Source organism: Salvia splendens, chromosome 14, assembly GCF_004379255.2.
Source record: "Salvia splendens isolate huo1 chromosome 14, SspV2, whole genome shotgun sequence".
Lineage (NCBI taxonomy): Eukaryota > Viridiplantae > Streptophyta > Magnoliopsida > Lamiales > Lamiaceae > Salvia > Salvia splendens.
In genome coordinates, this window is record NC_056045.1 from 9587999 (window position 1) to 9601527 (window position 13529).

General features: G+C 43.0%; 2 protein-coding genes across 2 annotated transcripts; both read right to left on the minus strand.

Moving 5' to 3' along the window:
• Window positions 1–7386: 7386 nt before the first annotated feature.
• On the minus strand, window positions 7387–8259 carry LOC121764153. Its single transcript, XM_042160215.1, has one exon. It carries the CDS (start codon window positions 8257–8259, stop codon window positions 7387–7389), a length of 873 nt encoding a protein of 290 aa, XP_042016149.1.
• A 195-nt stretch (window positions 8260–8454) lies between these two features.
• LOC121764155 lies at window positions 8455–9378 on the minus strand. The gene has a single exon (XM_042160216.1). The coding sequence runs from the start codon at window positions 9376–9378 to the stop codon at window positions 8455–8457; it is 924 nt and encodes a 307-aa protein (XP_042016150.1).
• Between the last annotated feature and the right edge of the window lie 4151 nt (window positions 9379–13529).

A 13529-nucleotide genomic window follows, 5' to 3' on the forward strand; every position in this document is an offset into this window, starting at 1 on the left:
CAAAAAGACATTGTCATAAGGTAATGTATCCTAACATCAATCCTAACACCAACAAAACTCAAACACCACCACATATAGTGTCGAATTACATCCACAAAGAAATATTGTCATAAGGTACTGCATCTACCTTAACACCAACAACACCCAAAAACCATCAAACCACAAAAATAAGCAAGTATGCATTGTATTTGTTACACAACATGCCAACATCAAACACCCTTCCATCAAGGTGTTTACTTCTTCGGAGGGACAGAGGAGTTCGGGGGGACAGAGGAGGCTGCAACATTTGAGGAGCCGGGTTCTGCAAACATATCTGTAACCGCACTTGAACAAGTTGCCCTATTGTGGCCGGGTTGGTGGCACAACGTACAAGTCGGTTGTTCTTCATCACGATTACGCTTCTTCCTAACCGTTGGCCCTACAAATAGTTTAGAAAAGAAGTGTCAATGTTTATGGTTTACAGTTAAATGAAAATAGTTCAAAAAAGAAGTTATACCTTTCGGTTTTCCCAATTGAATGCCTTGGGACATCGCCTTTTGTAGTGTCCTTTTTCACCACAAAGCCGACACTTGTACTCCGACATCAGTCCCTTCCTCAACATTCTCTGGCCACCATCCTCCTTATCTCGGACTGTGACAACTCGACGGACTATCTTTGTTGCCTTTGTTTTGGCTTTGCTTCTTTCAGATAGTTTTTCAGCCGTTTTTGCCTTGCTCCCTTCGGACGTCCGGGCAATCACGTAATGTCTAGTGGAATGATATCGGGATTGGGGGTCCTCGGCCACATATCTGGTCCATGTACCGGGTAGATGATAGGCGCATACACCAATTGCAAAGTCTCCGTTGAGTGGCATTTAGCTATAAAGGAGTCCACATCCTCGGTCGTCATCTCAATAGCAGCAATTGCGTGTTGCCACGGTAACTCGGTCAACATCCAACGCCTACAGCTGCAACTCTGATCCCGTATATCAACCACGAACTGCTCATTGAATTTGGTGTTCACCTGATACACCCATTCACCGGCCTCTCTCACCATACAATCTCCAATCTTTTCCTTTATTTACCGGGCAATCGCGTAAAGTCTGGTGGAACGATATCGGGGATGGGGGGTCCTCGGCCACGTATCTGGTCCATGTACCGGGTAGATGATAGGCGCATACACCAATTGCAAAGTCTTCGTTGAGTAGCATTTAGCTACAAAGGAGTACACATCCTCGACCGTCATCTCAATAGCAGCAATTGCGTGTTGTCACGGTAACCCGGTTAACATCCAACGCCTACAGCTGCAACTCTGATCCCGTATATCGACCACGAACTGCTCATTGAATTTGGTGTTCACCTGATACACCCATTCACCAGCCTCTCTCACCATACAATCTCCAATCTTTTCCTTTATTTTCTCAAGTTTCTTCCTTATCTTGGGCCCGACACAATCCTCCAAGTTTGCAGCCATCTTCCACCGGGAGGTGAACCTGACCATCAAATACATGCGAATACATTCCAGCATGCTATACAAGGGCTTCTCCCGTGCAAACAAGATGACTCTGTTGTAACATTCTGAAATATTGTTGACTAGAATGTCACACTTAGCCTCAAAACCGAACAAAGCTCTACTCCAACTCTCTTTCGCAGTGTGCACGGTCAGCCACATGTGTGCAGCCATGTTTAGATCTTTCACCTCATCCATGACATTGTCGAAGGCGTATACGTTTGTTGCACGAGCTGCTTCCCAAATTTTGTCTTTCAGCTTAGGAGACGGGAAAACCTTCCTGAAGTTGTTGTGCATATGCCACACACAGAAGTGAAGAAAAAACAATAGCTAATAGTTAACTGACTAGAATTTACAATTTACATTTGTACCTTCTGTCTGTCAGAGATGAATGTCCACTTGCTCGAATCCTTGATTTCCAAATCCTTTACCAAGAAATTCAAAAACCAGCTCCAAGTATCAGTGTTCTCAATGGCTATAACACCATATGCGACGGGAAAGATCTGATCGTTCGGGTCCAATGCAATGGCAGTGAGCAGTATGCCCTTCTCTTGTCCTTTGAGGTGGCAACCATCCAATCCTATGATGCGCCTGCAGTGCAGCTTGAAGGAAGTTTTACAAGCTTCATAAACTATGTAGATTCCATTGAACCATCCGACAGACGCCTAGTTGCTAGAACAACGGTGCTCCCTAGATTTGTCCTCAAAGTCTCTGCTCTATAATCATGCAGCCTCTTGTACTGCTTGATTGTATCACCCTCGATCAGCCTTCTCGCACGTGCCATTGCACGCTTCTCCTTTCCCACAGAAATGGTTATCTTCAACTCCCAATGCACCTTCTCCACAAATTGAGCAACCGTTGACTCATGCTAATTTAGCAATCAAAAGCGTCACCCGCAAGTGTACGAGTTATGTAGCACGTGGCAAGTTGAAATTATCGATCCTCGAAGACTAAGTGCTAGAATGAATACTATGATGCAATTTCAAACACTATTTAGACTAATGAAAGGGTTTTGATTTTTGTTATCTAAAGATGACAATTAACACTATTTAAACTAAATAACCAAATAAAGCAAATACGGAAATATTTTCACACAAAATAGGAAAAATAGGGATATGGATCCGTTGATAGGAATCAATGGTGTCACCTAGGGGTTATGCTCATCTATTAGGACTCATGCATGGTTAGGAAGGTCGGGACAATTGGATAGACCCCCTCTCGGGTGCATCTAACACGTTGATCGGACTTTAATGATGGAGTCTCCTCCCAACACTTCAAATCCAACTCCCTAATTCTACGGACCCAGGCCCTCTCTCTAGCTATGCATCTCTCGATCACATAAAACACTTGGAGTTGTTGATTATCAAACAATCTAATCAAGCATTTCTCAGTGGCTTTAATTAGGCATGATGTATCAAATTGGCACTAAGCAATTGGATAATAAGAGACCAACAATCAACAAAACCGCACAAGAGATAGATAAACATAATTCAAAGTTCACCCCATAGATTCATACAACTTCACTACATCCCTAATAAAAGTTTAGCTATTCATACCAACAACACAAAATATAAAAGAAACAAAGGAAAACATGATGGAAATGGATACAAGAACTCCCTAAGATTGAATTGATGTTGGGAAGTGTCCTCTTCTTCTTTTATTCTCTCTTGATCTTGCAGTTTTGGGAAGTTTTCGGAAGATCCCGCTCAAAATGTGTGAAATAGCCTTTTATACTCGGAATGAAAATTAGAATCAAACGGTTACCCGTATAAAACACCCGGCAGGGTGATCCGTAAGTGGAGAAACACCCGGCCGGGTCTTCTCTCTAGACCCCGCCTCTCTGCTCAAAACACCCGGCCGGGTTTTCCGTGCAATGGAAAACACTCGGTCGGGTCTTCTTTCTGGAGTCAGCCTCGCTGGCTCCGTTTTGCCCATTTTAACCTGTTTTCACTTCAAAACTCCAACAAACTCATTACTTCATCTATTTGATGACTAAATGGGTGAAAACCTATAATAAACACCTCAATTCACCAAAAACATGGGTTAATCACCTTTAAAACCATCCTAAACTATGAGTGTGTCAACTCCCCCAAACTTAAACACTTGTTTGTCCTCGAACAAGAAGAAAAAAGCAAGACTTACAAACTCATGTAGGAATGTGGAGTGTCATCATTGCCTCAGTACAAATAAAACAGAACAAGTATCAATGGCTTCGTACACATGTAAAGTAGTATGAAATATAGCCTCAAGTTACTATCACGTACTCAACCTTGCCAATTTGCCCTCACAAGGAGAAAATGCAATGTGCATTTTAGAAATTTCACTCACTTTCAAAGTGTATAAGCTCATGACATAACTCTCAAATCATCAAAGCATGCATATTTTACCATAGGCTTGCTCGAAATCTACACTCTCCTCTACTACGGTGTGATTAAAGATCCAAGGTCCGAAAGGTCTTTTCTATAGGTTGTAATGTAGGCTTTTTGGATAGGTGAGGTAATTTTTGGCTAAAGTGACTTTAATTCCCAACACTAACTTGTTCAACTTCACCAACTTTCTTCCCCAATCTTAAATAGTTCCAGGCTTGCCTCGACTCTTCTCATCTATCAACATTCCACTTTTGTTCTTCACCTCTTTTTCAACCTTCAAGACACCTTTTTCAATAGAAGCCAATTATTCACTATTTCTCACTTTCATTTTTCTTTTCTTTTCTTTTTTTTTCCTTTTTTTTCTTATTTTTTTCATGCTTTTCTACCTCAATAAGCTTCTATTTCATTTACTAATTCCCCTTCAAACTTCCATTTCCTTTTGATTTTTCATAAAAGCACACAATAAATCCAACCCTTTGGTTTGTCAAAGAAAAAGGTTCATTGGCTCAAAGTGGGCTAGCAAGGATTATTAACACCGTAACGGGTAAAAGTAAGATATGGCTAACAAGGATGGCCTAACATTCTCCCTTATCTCTATAACCACTATATAGACTCAAGGAGATCGCGAGCAAATTCTGGAAACATGTGACATGCTTGAGATAAAACACACATTTACGAACAATATAGGCTCAATTCTCACAAGGTCATTTTGGCAAAAGACAAGGCACCATGCAATTCACTTTAGGCAATTTGAAATGAAAAGTCACATGTTACTCAGCCATATCAACAAGGTTTTCGAAAATTTGAAAATTTTTGCACAAAATCATCATTGGCAACTCCTCCAACATGTCTCACACTCGTTCAAACTTCCATTTTTTTTCACCCCACTATCATCCTACCCAAGGGAAATTATTCAACACAAAAGAAAACAAGAAAAACAAAACTAAAAAGAAAACAAAAACACAAAAACTAGTGGAACAAGGAAACATGGCAACATAAATAAAGAGTATGAGAAAGAGAGAGAGAGGTAAAAGAGGGAATCCACTAGACACCACCCAAACTTATTCCAAGCAAAGCTAGGATAAGTTTGAAAGAGAGTGGATCTCCCATGGACCTTCATTGCGGAGGAGGATGCGGATGCTGCCACTGGCCACAGAATTCATCGAATCGGGCGTTGATGTTGGCCCATTGCGCATTGTTGATTTCAGTGAATTGGGTCCAGTTAGTCTCAAATTGGTTCAACCGCGATTCATTCCGGGCCCAATATTCCTCCTGGCGAAGCTCCATCCGTGCCATTCTCTCATTGATCGAGCCGTAGTCCTCATCTTCTCGCTCTTGGCAGTTTCGTATCCTCCGAGTGCTTGTCCTGGCTCCATCATCACCACGTGGCAGAATCTCTTCATCCTCATCTTCATCTTCATCCTCACCCGCATGCCCTATCATCAACTCGGGAGCCTCAGGAAACTCCACACGATCAAATTCTTCATACTCATCCGGATCAACCTGATCAAATCTCCTGTTTGGATATCGGGCTGTGATGGCTTGGTGGATTGGGGAGTTCATCTGCCAATTTCTCTTATCCACGAGCCCGTTGATGTACGTGTTGACGGGGTTCGGAAGAGGGAAGTGATCTTTCAACCTTTGCAAGAAAAAGGATCGGCCCCTATACTCTACTCCAAGATCATGTGATCATCGGAGTGCTTCAATATCCATAACCGTGGACCCTAGATCTGGCTCAAATCCCCTTGTGTTCATGCTCAAGTGGCGCGCAATGGAGCCCACCACAACACCGCAACATATAGTACCCGAGCTCCTCTTTGATGCCTGCTCCATGTTCTTCACAATGTAGTGGACCATGTTCATCGACCGTCCATGTACGAGGCACCATAGCAAGAATAGTTCATCTTTTTGGACACTTCCTGTTTCAGTCCGCGCGAAGGGATGGTTGTTGCAAGCCTTTTTTATCAAGCGGAGAACTGGATTCCGGATCATAGAGCTCTTGGCCCGAGCGGCCTTGAACCTCTCAGTCTCCAAGGCGATGTCGTTCCAGAATCTCCCATTCTTGAACTCCCTTGGCATATCAGATTCATCCGATGTAATCCCATAGATCTCCTTTAACTCCCCCATTGGTAGCTCATATTCCGTGTTCCTTAGGCGGAACTTGATGGCCACAATAGCTCTCCCCCGCATCACCACCACCAACGTGGTCAAGAACTCCAGAGTCAAACGGTGGTGGGAAACGATCTCTATCGTGAACATCCTATTAAGTTCCCCCACGTTGCACAGCTCAACAAAGTACTGAAGTAAGCCTAGGTTGTGTAGAAGGGCCCGACAAGGTTGCTTCGCAACCTTATAATCTTGTTTGGCCAGGACCTTCCAAGTGGCCCGCTCCTCTGCAGTTCTTAGATTGACCGAACATCCAGCTGCTGTAAGGACCATCACTGTACCTACAAATGCAAAGCATTATCTTATAGTGTAACCAAAAACTTGCCATTTGAATCAATATTCACAAGGTAGCATATGGAGTACAACTAAGTGTAAGCATCACCCCCATCATGTGCTTATATACCAACAATCAAATCATATAACAAAAGAAACCAAGCACAACATCACAATTTAAGCTCAAAAGATGTACAAATTCATCATTAATCCTCATGCTTGCAGCCAAATTCTCTCCCAAAGTCCAATAAATCACAAGTATCAACAATTCAAACCAAAATTACACACAACTACACCATTCTTCCCATGATTTATCTTTCCACAAATGCACTCTTCATCAACATGAAACAAATAAGCTCAAATGTTCAACAAAGGCAAACTATCAACACATCCAACTTCACATTATGCAAGCAACTCATGAATTCTCACCCAATTCTAGCAATTCTACAACAAATTCAAACTAATCCTCAAAACCCCACAACAGTCAACAATAATCCATGGGTCAAGAAGATAAGAGGGAAAAATTCATACCTTTGGGGTTTAATTGAAGTGGAAATTAAAAATTAGGTTTTGCCTTGTGCTCACCAAAATTCACCGATTAATCGGTCAAAATGTGTAGAAGAAAGAGAGAAGAGAGATTAGAGTGTAGAAGTGAGATTGGAAGGGAGGAATTGAGAGGAAACCACAGGAAAATCGGTTTGTGGAGGCGAGGGTTTTGCGAGAAAGGGGCGCCGGGTTTTTCAGTCGGGTGTTCTGAGTGTAGGTGTATATATGAATGTTCAAAACACCTGACCGGGTGATTTGTAAAGTGGAAAACACCCGGCCGGGTTTTCATTCTGGACCCCGACTGCTTCTTTAAAACACCATACCGGGTTTTTTGTGATATGGAAAACACTCGGCCGGGTTTCTTCTCTGGACTCCAACCCATTTTTTTCTTTCACGCCGTTTTTCACCCATCAAAACCTATTTTCCTGTTCCAACACACTAAAAAAACAAAAAAAAACATTGACTCAAATAAAATTGTACCTACTAGGGGTTGTCTCCCTCATAGCGCAATTGTTTAACGTCGTTTGCCCGACGGTCTTCAAGTTTAGCACTTATTTTCCAATCTCACTCGGATAATATCATCGGGGGCCGTCTTTGCTTTAGCGGTCAAATAGAGCTTGTATAGCCGCTTCTTCCACCAATTGGGCTTCGCATCTTTCCCAACAACACTTCTTTTAGATCCTCCATTTGCCAATTTGGCCACCTTCTTCTTTTTCTCCCCCACACCTTGTTCATTCTCAAGTGTAAACAACCATTTGGGGATAGATATCCCCTCCAAAAGTTTCTCAACCTCATCATCCTTAGCTTTCTCATGTGTCACTTGTATCATCTTGCAATCTTCAACTTTCAAGGGCACCTCTTCCACTCTCTTGGATTCTTCCATTTCATGTCGTTTCATCTTGTCCAACATAGAGAGGATGGCCGTCTTGTTTCCATGCTTAAGGGTGAGTTCTCCCTTAGTGACATCAATTAGTGCTTTCCCGGTTGCAAGGAAGGGTCTTCCAAGGATGAGAGGGACATTTGGATCTTCCTTCATATCCAAGACAACAAAGTCCACGGGGAAGATAAAATCATTCACCCTCACTAAGACATTCTCGAGGACTCCATTAGGGAACTTGATGGATTTATCCGCCATTTGAAGGGTGATGGTGGTCGGCTTCAAGACACCAAATTTCAATTTCCGGAAGAAACTTAGGGGCATGAGATTTATGCTTGCCCCCAAATCACATAAGGCCTTGGTTTGCCTATCATTCCCGATCACACAAGAAATATTGAAGCTCCCCGGATCCTTCATCTTTGCCGGCATCTTTTGTTGGATGACTACACTACAATTCTCGGTCAAGCTCACAGTTTCATAATCAACCAACTTCTTCTTCTTGGACATAATCTCCTTCAAAAACTTGAGATAGCCGGGCATTTGTTGGAGAGCCTCAATAAGAGGAATATTGAGGTGCACCCTCTTAAAGATCTCAAGGAATTTTGCAAACTTCTCATCTAACTTCTTCTTCTGCACCACTTGAGGGAAAGGAATTTTGACTTCCTCTAGCTTAGGTAGAACAATTGTCTCGGATTGAACCTCGGATGGTATATTAGGTGACTCCACCTCTATCTCCTATTCTGGCACTTCCTTAGCTTCCACCTCGGGCATAGGAGGCCTCTCATAGCTAGTCCCACTCCTCAAGTAGATAGCCTTGCAATCCTCCGGGTTTGGAATTGTAGTACTTGGAAATTGCCCCGGTTGATGTATTTGCCAGACGGCTTGGGAAATTTGACTTACTTGGTGCTCTAAGGCCCCCAATCTTGTATTGACCTCCACTACCGATGTCTCAACTTTATCATTCCTCATAGTAGAGTGTGTCATGATCCCATCGGTCTTCTCCATGAGAGCTTTTAGAAGCTCATGGGTAACATCATCACCTGAAGATTTAGAAGAGGTGGGAATATTAGCGACCCCACTTGTTGGCCCACTAGATGTAGGAAAACAAGGAGGTGGAGGTGGAGGTGGTTGGATAACATTGTTAGGATTGCCATAAGCAAGGTTTGGATGTGCATTGAATGGTGCGCGATAGCCTTGATAATTACCACCCCCATTGTTAGGGCGATAGTTGGAGTAGTTCCTTTGATTCCCTCCTTGATGCACATAATTGACATCTTCCATGGTATGTAAAGGCTCTCCCATATGTGCCACCCCCAAATTAAGGTCATCCACCTTTTGATTCAACAACATCACTTGTTGGTTGAGAAGATTGAATGCATCTGAATTCACAACCGAAGCTACCGGCATTGAACTATCTCGGCCCGAGCTCCAACCCTTGCTAGTATAGGCAAGCCTTTGAAGCATCTTCTTGCACTCATCGACCTCCTTGTCCAAGAATGATCCTCCCGAGCCAAAGTCTAATTGACTTTTGATAAAATCCGAACATCCATTGTAGAAGAGGCTCACTTGATGGCCCGGAGATAGTCCATGGTTGGGGCATTTCTTTAACAAGGTGTTGAATCTCTCCCAAGCCTCGAACATAGACTCTTGACCCTTCATTTTAAAGTGGAAGATATCCGCTTGAAGGTTGAGAGTGGAGCTTAGAGGGAAGAACCGATCCAAAAACTTGTGGCTAAGTCGTCCCAACTTGTAACCGAGCCCGACTCAAGGTTATCAAACCAATCTCTAGCATATCCCGACAATTAGAATGGGAATAGCCTAAGCTAGATTGTATCGTCGGGAACCCCATTAAGCTTAGTTGTATTGGCAATATCCAATAATTTAGCTAAGTGCATATTAGGATCCTCCGTGGGCCTTCCCGAGAAAACACGTTGCTCCACAAATTGAATCAATCTCGTCTTCAACTCAAAAGTGTTAGCATTCACCCTTGTATCATACGGTGGAATTAGGATATTGACGTTCCTAAATGCATCTCTAACCGGTGCCTCTCGCCTCCTTTCCTACTCTCTTTCCCTTCTCATCTCCACCATTTCTTGTTGCAGTTGTATAATGATTTGATCTTGATTCGGAGGAGGTGGAGGTGGGCCTCCGTTGTTTCCATGTGGATTTTCCATTGGCTCAACTAGAGGTTGAGCTCTTGCTCTTCTTCTATTGGCAGCTTCTATCTCTAAATTGATCGGCTCAAGGGGTAGACGTCTTGAACGTAGGAGCATAAAAACCTACACAACACAAGTTGGTTGTTCTTCATCACAATTACGCTTCCTCCTAACCGTTGGCCCTACAAATAGTTTAGAAAAGAAGTGTCAATGTTTATGGTTTACAGTTAAATGAAAATAGTTCAAAAAAGAAGTTATACCTTTTGGTTTTCCCAATTGAATGCCTTGGGACATCTCCTTTTGTTGTGTCCTTTTTCACCACAAAGCCGACACTTGTACTCCGACATCAGTCCCTTCCTCAACATTCTCTGGCCACCATCCTCCTTATCTCGGACTGTGACAACTCGACGGACTATCTTTGTTGCCTTTGTTTTGGCTTTGCTTCTTTCAGATAGTTCTTCAGCCGTTTTTTGCCTTGCTCCATTCGGACGTCCGGGCAATCGCGTAAAGTCTGGTGGAATGATATCGGGATGGGGGGTCCTCGGCCACATATCTGGTCCATGTACCGGGTAGATGATAAGCGCATACACCAATTGCAAAGTCTCCATTGAGTGGCATTTACCTACAAAGGAGTCCACATCCTCGATCGTCATCTCAATAGCAGCAATTGCGTGTTGCCACGGTAACTCGGTCAACATCCAACACCTACAGCTGCAATTCTGATCCCGTATATCAACCACGAACTGCTCATTGAATTTGGTGTTCACCTGATACACCCATTCACCAGCCTCTCTCACCATACAATCTCCAATCTTTTCCTTTATTTACTGGGTAAACACGTAAAGTCTGGTGGAACGATATCGGGATGGGGGGTCCTCGGCCACATATCTGGTCCATATACCGGGTAGATGATATGCGCATACACCAATTGCAAAGTCTTCGTTGAGTAGCATTTAGCTACAAAGGAGTCCACATCCTCGACCGTCATCTCAATAGCAGCAATTGTGTGTTGGCACGGTAACCCGGTTAACATCCAACGCCTACAGCTGCAACTCTGATCCCGTATATCGACCACGAACTGCTCATTGAATTTGGTGTTCACCTGATACACCCATTCACCAGCCTCTGTCACCATACAATCTCCAATCTTTTCCTTTATTTTCTCAAGTTTCTTCCTTATCTTGGGCCCGACACAATCCTCCAACTTCGCCGCCATCTTCCGCCGGGAGGTGAACCTGTCCATCAAATACATGCGAATACATTCCAGCATGCTATGCAAGGGCTTCTCCCGTGCAAACAAGCTGACTCTGTTGTAACATTCTGAAATGTTGTTGACTGGAATGTCACACTTAGCCTCAAAACCAAAGAAAGCTCGACTCCAACTCTCCTTCGCAGTGTGCGCGGTCAGCCACGTGTGAGCAGCCATGTTCAGATCTTTCACCTCATCCATGACCTTGTCGAAGGCGTATACGTTTGTTGCACGGGCTGCTTCCCAAATTTTGTCTTTCAGCTTAGGAGACGGGAAAACCTTCTTGAAGTTGTTGTGCATATGCCACACACAGAAGTGGTGTTCGGCATTACGGCAGCAGCTTCGGACGGCATTGATAATGCCCTACCCATGATGAAGAAAAAACATTAGCTAATAGTTAACTGACTAGAATTTACAATTTACATTTGTACCTTCTGTCTGTCAGAGATGAATATCCACTTGCTCGAATCCTTGATTTCCAAATCCTTTACCAACAAATTCAAAAACCAGCTCCAAGTATCAGTGTTCTCAATGGCTACAACACCATATGCGACGGGAAAGATCTGATTGTTCGGGTCCAATGCAATGGCAGTGAGCAGTATGCCCTTCCCTTGTCCTTTGAGGTGGCAACCATCCAATCCTATGATGCGCCTGCAGTGCTGCTTGAAGGAAGTTTTACAAGCTTCATAAGCTATGTAGATTCCATTGAACCATCCGACAGGCGCCTAGTTGCTAGAACAACGGTGCTCCCTAGATTTGTCCTCAAAGTCTCTGCCCTATAATCATGCAGCCTCTTGTACTGCTTGATTGTATCACCCTCGATCAGCCTTCTCGCACGTGCCATTGCACGCTTCGCCTTTCCCACAGAAATGGTTATCTTCAACTCCCAATGCACCTTCTCCACAAATTGAGCAACCGTTGACTCATGCTAATTTAGCAATCAAATGCGTCACCCGCAAGTGTACGAGTTATGTAGCACGTGGCAAGTTGAAATTATCGATCCTCGAAGACTAAGTGCTCGAATGAATACTATGATGCAATTTCAAACAATATTTAGACTAATGAAAGGGTTTTGGTTTTTGTTATCTAAAGATGACAATTAACACTATTTAAACTAAATAACCAAATAAAGCAAATACAGAAAGGTTTTCACACAAAATAGGAAAAGTAGGGATATGGATCCGCTGATATGGATCAATGGTGTCACCTAGGGATTATGCTCATCTATGAGGACTCATGCATGGTTAGGAAGGTCGGGACAATTGGATAGACCCCCTCTCGGGTGCATCTAACACGTTGATCGGACTTTAATGATGGAGTCTCATCTCAACACTTCAAATCCGACTCCCTAATTCTACGGACCCATGCCCTCTCTCTAGCTATGCATCTCTCGATCACATAAAACACTTGTAGTTGTTGATTATCAAACAATCTAATCAAGCATTTCTCAGTGGCTATAATTAGGCATGATGTATCAAATTGGCACTAAGCAATTGGATAATAAGAGACCAACAATCAACAAAACCGCACAAGAGATAGATAAACATAATTCAAAGTTCACCCCATAGATTCATACAACTTCACTACATCCCTAATAAAAGTTTAGCTATTCATACCAACAACACAAAATATAAAAGAAACAAAGGAAAACATGATGGAAATGGATACAAGAACTCCCTAAGATTGAATTGATGTTGGGAAGTGTCCTCTTCTTCTTTTATTCTCTCTTGATCTTGCAGTTTTGGGAAGTTTTCGGAAGATCCCGCTCAAAATGTGTGAAATAGCCTTTTATACTCGGAATGAAAATTAGAATCAAACGGTTACCCGTATAAAACACCCGGCAGGGTGATCCGTAAGTGGAGAAACACCCGGCCGGGTCTTCTCTCTAGACCCCGCCTCTCTGCTCAAAACACCCGGCCAGGTTTTCAGTGCAATGGAAAAGACTCGGTCGGGTCTTCTTTCTAGAGTCAGTCTCGCTCGCTCCGTTTGCCCATTTTAACCTGTTTTCACTTCAAAACTCCAACAAACTCATTACTTCATCTGTTTGATGACTAAATGGGTAAAAACCTATAATAAACACCTCAATTCACCAAAAACATGGGTTAATCACCTCTAAAACCATCCTAAACTATGAGTGTGTCAACGTCATCCCGGGGAATACCCTCATATCCTCCTTGAATAGTTTTGACAAGTACTTGGCATTAGTACAATAGTGGTTGTAAAAAGCACCCACACACTTGTGTGTATCACGCAGAGCTGAAATCTGCCAACAGCCAAGCCCACTCCTATAGGATGAGGTAACCGACCAAGGACATTCTGCTTTAATTTTCTTACTTCGGAACAACCCTTTGCAGCGAACAACACAACGTATTTTGTCATTCTTCTTGAGCCTTAATTTCTTACCC